The sequence below is a fragment of the Ruditapes philippinarum genome, unplaced genomic scaffold (assembly GCF_026571515.1).
Source record: "Ruditapes philippinarum isolate M1 unplaced genomic scaffold, ASM2657151v2 ctg2073_1_1_1_1, whole genome shotgun sequence".
NCBI lineage: Eukaryota > Metazoa > Mollusca > Bivalvia > Venerida > Veneridae > Ruditapes > Ruditapes philippinarum.
Genome location: NW_026861909.1, coordinates 28,723 through 37,062, shown reverse-complemented (window position 1 = coordinate 37,062; position 8,340 = coordinate 28,723). Strand labels below are relative to the sequence as shown.

General features: G+C 33.7%; 1 protein-coding gene across 1 annotated transcript; it reads left to right on the top strand.

The window, feature by feature from the left end:
• The first annotated feature begins 3,102 nt into the window (after positions 1–3,102).
• LOC132717325 (BTB/POZ domain-containing protein KCTD7-like) lies at positions 3,103–5,015 on the top strand. The gene is made up of 2 exons (XM_060700767.1): positions 3,103–3,415; positions 3,963–5,015. Exons 1-2 carry the CDS (start codon positions 3,218–3,220, stop codon positions 4,668–4,670), a joined length of 906 nt encoding a protein of 301 aa, XP_060556750.1. The 5' UTR covers positions 3,103–3,217; the 3' UTR covers positions 4,671–5,015.
• Positions 5,016–8,340: the final 3,325 nt, after the last annotated feature.

Here is an 8,340-nt window from a genome sequence, read left to right as displayed (position 1 = left end):
TTTTTTACCCCCCCCCCTCCTTTATTATAGTCTCAAATCGTGAAAAAATGCCTTATTTAGGCCCCCAACACTTGTTTTTGTTTGAGAAATGTTGTTTATCAAAGTGACCACTTTTTCGGCGCAGCCCCTATCCAAAAGATACGTCAGGGGATGTGCCCCCCTTCTGTTTGGGGGTATGAAGCGGCAGCCGCCTCATCGCCATGAAAAATTTTGACTTGTGAGAGGCTAAACATGACCCCAGGTCGATCATAAGGTACCGTGTAACAAAGCCTTTAACTCTATCACAATCCATTGAGAAGTTGCAGCACTTTGAAATCAATTTTGAAAAAAATCAACGCAAAATATTTGGTGATTTTTGGCAATTTTGAGATGCCCCCTCGTTGCCATGGTAATCGGAAATTTAAGACTGAGCATGTTGTTACAAAGGCAATGGTCCAGTCAACATTTGTGCCAAGTTTGATTAGTATTGAAGTTTTGATAGTTTTATAGCAATTTGAACTTGTAGTGGGAGACTTTTCAATGAAAACAGCCATTTTTCAGAAAATGCTCATGCAGTAATGGGTTCCTGCATTGTCATCTAACGTGTAACTATTAATCCAAGTGCTGTCGAATTATATATTTTTATTTTTATTTATTTTTTTACGTGTATGTATCAATACCTAGTTTTCCCTGACTAAGCTTTTATTACTTTGACACACTAACACGATAGATTGTGTACCATATAATTTTGGCGTGTGACCTTTGAGAAAAAATAGTAAAATAATTTTGAATAAACAAAGAAAAATTGGGGAAAAAAATCCGATCTTCTTCCGTAAACTGATCCATGACATTTCTGTGAATAAAACTTTTAAATTAAGGATTATTCCGTACATTTAATATTTTTCATTTACATTTCTATAGAAAAGTGTGATATTTAATCTACAATTTGATAAACTTCCTGTTTTGCTTGTAACAGTTATAAATTATCATCTTTTGAATAACTGCTAATTGATAGTGGGCTGCTATCTTAAATTGCTTCTATACAACCTCGAACTTACAAATATATTTGTTTTTCTTTATCTAAAAAAATAGTGTTATTATTTAAACGATGCCAAGAAGTCGGGTGGCGGGATACGGACAAAAGCCCCCCGGACGAAAGCCCCCCCGTCTAAAAATGACAAGGTGGACAAAAGCCCCCCCCCATGAAATTTACACATAGGACAAAAGCCCCCCCCCCCCCATAAAAAAGTAAAAGTAGGACAAAAGCCCCCCCCCCCCATAGTCAATCTAATTTACATATAGTGTATTAAAGTTGTGTTTTTATGTGTTTTAAAGATATGTATGGACATCACATGAAGGTGACAAAGTGCTAAGGATATTAATTTGATCCCTTTGCAAAAGTGATTAAAAATTACTACTCTTCTGACCCTTGTTGTGTATATGAAAATCTATGAATTTGGTATCGCATGCATGCATTATTTAATCTGTTATCATAAACTTTGTTATCACTCCAAATATACATTATAAATTAACATTAAAACAAATTCTTTTCATTTTAATTTAAAAGTTTGTGTGAAATTTGATGAATTTGAGCACCTGTGAGTGTGAAAAAGATGGGGGGCTTTTGTCCTACCTGTATTTTTGATGGGGGGCTTTTGTCCTATTTGAAAATTTCATGGGGGGGCTTTTGTCCACCTTGTCATTTTAGAAGGGGGGCTTTCGTCCGGGGGGGGGGCTTTTGTCCTACACTCCAAGAAGTCATTTTACCCGTGATTGGTATGCATAGTGACGCAAATTTTAGAGTGTCCCGGTTAAAATTTGAACATATCCGAATGAAATAGCGCGCGTAGGAAAGCCACAGCTGCCATAAACACATATTTCAACCTGTGACAAACAGGTGTTTACTTGTGATGTTAGCGAAAACTAATGTTAAATACTATACTATCGGTGGATGGTACATTCAAAGATGACCATTATATATATACATAATGGTATTTTGACTTTAACCTACATGTAGACACTCAAAATTAAGCCTTGGATAGGTATATGTCATTTTATCAGTCCAGTTCAACGCATACCACCCCTTACGTCATTAATTCAACAACTATGTAATGTTAAACTTGTTTCTTATGCACCTTGGTGATTTATAATGCTACAGTGCCACTATTACAATTCAATTCAATTAAAATGTATAATTATTTACATATGTACAAAGTAAAGAACTGAAATTTACTGAGATTTATCTAAACTCGTGGGTGAATATGCCAGGTGCAGAACAATTTTTTGTGGGATTTTGAAAATAAAAACCAACCTTATCTCAAATCTCTCAAAATCATATAACGAACAGAAAGACTGGACTAACAAACATAATCCACAAAAAAGCACGAGAATGATGACAAAATTTTATTTTGATCTGCTCGAGCTCCTCGTTGTACCAGACTATCCGCCGTGAATTTTGTAAATTTATTTATAACACAAACACTTATGAAATCAATAAAAAAATCTACCGAAGAAAACGGCCTTTTTTAAACATAAATATTTATAAGTGCCGATGCCAAAACATACACAGTTAAAAATGCATAGAACATGTAGGACGTATGGGCTTATAAGCATAGGATACAATTTAAAGCAGGCACGGAAATTGACGCATGTGCTGAGGTTAAATATAAGTTTATAATTTTCCCGCAGCTTGAACAAGCTCAATCAAACCGAGCCTTCAACATTTTCAATTTTGCCGTGTTGGGCTTTCTTTAGTAATTCTGTATTTATCTATTTTGTAGAAAACAGCGCACAGAAAAAATAATATTATTTAAAAATCAAATAAACGATCTATGCCAAAATCGAAATAGGACATAATTATTAAGACTAATGTCAACTTTCAACATGTCAATTGAACAGACTGTGTTTTTTTTCTACTACACTGTGAAAGAGTTATTGAAAAAAAATCATTGCCAAAAATTATCCCAGTGTCTCTTTGACATGTCTTATTATTTGAACGAGGCCGAACCACAGAGCTTTTGTAAAGATCCATAAGTCTCTGGCTGGACAATGTCACAAATGAGCGAGTCGCGCAACTTTAAATTGCGATTCTCACTAACGTGTAAATTTTACACTTCACAATTAGTGGTCCGTGACGTTTAGATTGACAACAACCACAACATGAAATTATGTATTGTTTAATAATTGATTATTTATTGATATAAAACTTGCATTCCAAAACAATGAACGTAAAACAGTCATGAATGACAGTGACTCTAGCTCTAACGATAGCTCAGTGGAGGAAATTGATATTAAACCAGTGAGACCAGCACCAAGATCTCGGGCCAGGCCAAGGCAGAACCACGAGAATCATGGGGTCAGCCCAGCTAGGTCGCTGAGCCCTAACTCAGTGTTGAATTGCAGCGGAGATACAGCTGCAATAAAGCGTTGCATTGATGTAAGTACTTTATTAAATTGTTTGCTTTAACTTTTTGTTTTTATGTATTGAAAAAAAAGAATGGTGAAAAAACGCATTAACATCTATAGGACCCTTGTCAGTCAGTCATTATATAGTTAGCCACGAGTTTCACATGATTGACGCATGCTGTTTCATAACAATACAATGCTGGCAACAATAGGTGATAAGTGTGGATGTTTTTATTCAGTTAGTTCACCTGTTCTTTGTTCACTAGATTTACAAATGTACAATGGGAAAATGTACATGTAGTTTCAACCACTATGGGAGTACCAAAAAGAATGGTTTATTGAATTGGTTCTTTAAGTTACATTGATAATAAATGCTTTTTATTAAAAAGCTGTTCACAATATATAGGACATGGAAATTTATGCAACATTTTTTGTGTCTTTTTCATTTTATTCATCTTTATTTCAAAACCTTTCTCCAATAATTACACTGCCCTAGTAGACTTAAATATTTGTATATAAGATGGGAAATATACAAAAATGTTGTGATTATATACTTTTTACTGTCTTTCCAATTACAGAACTACAGCTCTGTAAACAGCAGTGGGTCCCAATTTCCCTCAGTGGTGCCGCTAAACGTTGGTGGAATTAGATATGTCACAAGACTGTCAACGTTAAAGAAGTACCCAGACTCGATGCTGTCGGCTTTATTCAGTGGGAGATACCAAGTGGACAAAGATGTTGATGGCAATTATTTCCTAGACTCAAATGGAATTCTTTTTGGATATTTGTTAGAATTTCTTAGGAATGGACTTCTACCACCGAGAGAGCAGTCAGTGCCGCTGTACAGGGAGGCAAGTTACTACGGACTTCATGAACTTGTTGAGAAACTGACCTACATGCCGCCAGTGGTCTCCCTTTGTGTCCGAGAAGCCCATAAGTCTCAATTTCCAAATTACGAGGAGATTAAAGAAAATGTGATAAAAATAGCAATGGAAAATGCAACATTCACTAAAATGGGAGAAGTTATTATTTACGCTTTCAAGACAGAATTTGTTGCCAAAGTGAACACGTTTAATCCAAATCATGGATGTATAGTGGAGTCAGCTCATATCAAATGTGGACCATGGGATGCCCCAGTAGATGAGGAAGTGTTCATAAAGTGTTTAGAAAATGACCTTATTGATGATGGTTTCAATGTGAAACCACACGAGGTGAAGAAAAAATGCCGCTATTATCACGGTCAAAGCTGTCAAAAGTTTGTGTATCGATTAACTTTGATGCTTTGAACTGAAAGCAATGAACAGTCTTTAGTCAGTTTTAGTTTACATGAATATTAAAAATGGGGTGGGGAGAATGTCCAAACAGAGGTTTTGTTACATATATTTATTAAATTACCTGTTTGTGGGATATGCAATACTTTAATCTGTTTAAATCTGCTGTCACCCACACACAGTTGTTTGTAATTTATTCTGGAAGTATCTCATCATCCTATATGTTTAAGGTGATTAAATAGGCTTTGGTGTGAAGTTTGCAGTTACCATGACTGAGATTAGCCGTTGGCATGACCTAACACTTGTAGTAACAGTCAGTTGTCTTAGTAACAGTTGTCCTACCTGAATTGAGACAGATATATATATCAGGGCTCTCGATTGACACTGGGATCCGGGTTTTGACTCGTGAAAATCAGGAAATGCACAAATTTGACACGTGATAAAATCTGCTCAAGAGTCAATTTGCCACGTGGGATTTTCAGCTATGCAATAATAATTACCTTAAATCCACACCTAATTACCTATCAAATCCTACACATGTTCAAATCACACTAAAAAAATGTCACCGTGTGTAATACACAGCATTGTTTATAGCCTGTGCACTGAAGCGCGACATCATTGGATGCAATTTGGCAGCGCTAAAAATAGCTCTACACAACTGATAAGAATTACATACTTGAGGTGTCAATTATTGATTGCTTTTAAAGGTTTATAATACCTCTGATTTACTTGGAGTGCCTGTACATTTGTTATTTTCCATTAAATATTCCTAGTGCATTTTGGTATTTAAAATTAATATGATATATACCATACCAGTAAAGATATTTCTTTATATTTTAAACTTTTAATCAGAAAAGCTGCTGCTTAATTTATTTTTCACAGTAAAGATGCTATTCATTTTTTTTTTAATTTGTATGTTTTTTTGTTGTCTTTTTTTCTTCTTTTTAGGGGGTTGGGGGTGGGGAGGGGTATATATACATTATAACAAGGCATTTTTTTTGAGAATCTACACAAAATGACCTCCAAAACAGTAATTTTTGTAACATAAAAATGATTCATGTAGTCAAATGACACTAGAAAAAAATTATTTGACTCGTGAAAATTTTGGCCAATGAGTCTTTGACTCGTGAAATTCTGACCCTACTGAGAGCCCTGTATATATGTAAATAGCCCTCTATACAAATATTTCTAATTATAATATTGTATTGGTGTTTACTTCTGCTCGTATAAATGGTAATTTTTCTTGTGGCAAGATAAATAGACACATGGCAAAACGAAACATAACTGTGCTTTGAAATTATGGCTGGATTATAGTGCGAACTTTCTAAAGCTGGTATTCCTGGAAGCACTGACATGTATTTAGGGTTTTCATTATTAACAGATTGGCAATCCATATCATCATTTGAACATCCTCGGTAACCCATGCTTACGTGTTACGTAATACGTATACATTTACTTCGTGATGAATGTAGTTCAGGGAAATCAGTACCAATGGATTCTTACAATGAGGTTGTTATACTGTTAAAATCAGTGGTTGTTTTTTTTTCAGCCTTTAAATTAAATATCAACCAAATCGTCATCTCCATATGAATGTATGAACCAGAGGTGCAGTGTGATTTGTTAAGACTTTATTTAAAAAGATGTTCATTCATCAAATCAGTGTGAATGGGAGTACAGTAGCTTTAACATTATTAATGTACATTCTTTTAAAATACTCAAACTTATTTATATTCAGGGTTCAGGGTTGTTTTTTATGTGTAGAAATTTCCTCTCTACCTGTTGTTTTCGTTGACAGGTTATATTATGTATTTGAGGTCAGAGTAGGGAAAAATGATTAGTTTTGTGGTATTTGGACCAGCATTATAGTGTATTTATATCAAGGTAAAGATGATTTTGTTGTCAAGAGTTTTTTCAAAGTTTTTTTTCTTTGGCAGGACCAAAAAAAAAATTTGTTGTCTGGGCCTCCTTATCTACTTCTATTTTAACTGCCCACTTTTAAGACATTTAATTTCCCATTTTACATTTTTCAAATCATGCCAACTGGCTCATAAGTACATTTCAAAACTGGTTAGAAAGAGGTTTTCCTTTTCCTTATCTTGAGGGACTTTGATTTATTTTGGTAAGGCAAGCATAAAATCTTTGACAGTAAATGTCTTGATAAATAATAATTGTCATTGATCGAATGGCACAAATTTTCCTACACAATTATGTGTATATGTTAGTTTACAAGTAGTTCTAATATTAACAAAGAAACCTTTGTTTATCAAAGTTTAGTCATTTATAATCAAAATTTAATTACCTTTTCTATTTTTTCTTCTTTTTTTTTCTAATATATTAGTTTGTTTTGATTATACCTGTTATTTCAGGCATTAAAATTAGTAATATTTATAATTTATTTGTGAAGTGTTGTTTTTTTTCTGTTGTTGTTTTTTTAACTGACCACACTTTTAGTTTTATTTATGATCATTGTTTTCTTTTGTTGTGTAATGAACTTTTTAATGTAGACAATGGTACAAAAGTGTTCCAACAAGGGTATAAATGCAATTATTTACACATATATTTGTGTTTGTTAAAGAATTGTCAAGGTTCTTCATTTGATACTTCATTTTTTTAGTGTTTGTAAATTGTACAAAAATTGTTAATGATTTAATTTGATATTTTGTCTCTGTCTCAATAGTTAAATTTTTGTTAAAACTGCAAAACTTGATTCAGAATTAAAAAAAAAAAAAGAGGAAAAGTTTTACGCAGCTCTTTGTTTGTTCTTTTGTTTCACTTGATCCTTTTGTGGAAAAAAATGTTTTAAGCTTGACTATACGATGGATAATGGAGCTTTCTTACTCCACTGGCATTGGCTTAGATGCAACATTTGGAGGTTTTGTATACTACAATGTGTGTACATCTCAAGAACTACTACTGATTCAGTGAAACATTTAATGCATCTGCAGGTTCACTAATCTGTGACGCACAACTCAAACATGGATTTTTGCAGAAATATTGGCCATGGTGAATTAAGATAATATTTTGTGGTCGTTCATCTACTTTCACCCACCAAGTATATGTTGGCAGTGCAACAGAGTTTAAATACATTGTATAACCCAAAGACTAGAAGACATTGCGTGACCTTGATCATAATGTTAATTTAATTCAGTTGCTTAGATGTTAATATCTTAGTTTATGCCAGGTTAGCTTAATAAGGAGAGACAAATATTAATCAAGGGGTTGCTGGTATGATCCTAGAGCAAGACAATATTTCTCCATGACAAATGACCTGTGACAACGAGTTTAATAGTCATTTATCTCTTGTAGATGATTCAATTATCATGTTGCATTAATTTTAGTCATATGCGAAGAAATTGGTTAATTTTAATATTAGTTTGTTATAAAGGAAAAAATGCAGGGTTGGTGTTGACATATGACCGAAAATGTGTTAAAAATGGCATAAAAAGACTGAGAAAAAAGTCAATTTTGATAAACAGATGGTAGATTTATCTTTTGCTCTCTAGAATCTGCAATGATTGATTTATACAGAATTTATTTTAGTTTGATTATGTAGGAAGCTATAAGATTATAGACATACTCTCACAACCGTTCCTGGAACCAACCAGTACCAAGCAATGACCTAATGGGAAAGTGATCTTTAGACTCAATCCGTCACTTTATCTGCACTGATGTTACACATGCTGTT

Bases quoted from the DNA above. Each gene is read 5' to 3' on its own strand.
- LOC132717325 (XM_060700767.1), top strand. From the start codon at position 3,218: ATGAATGACAGTGACTCTAGCTCTAACGATAGCTCAGTGGAGGAAATT. The intron at 3,416-3,962 runs GTAAGTACTTTA...TTCCAATTACAG, and splicing joins CAATAAAGCGTTGCATTGAT to AACTACAGCTCTGTAAACAG.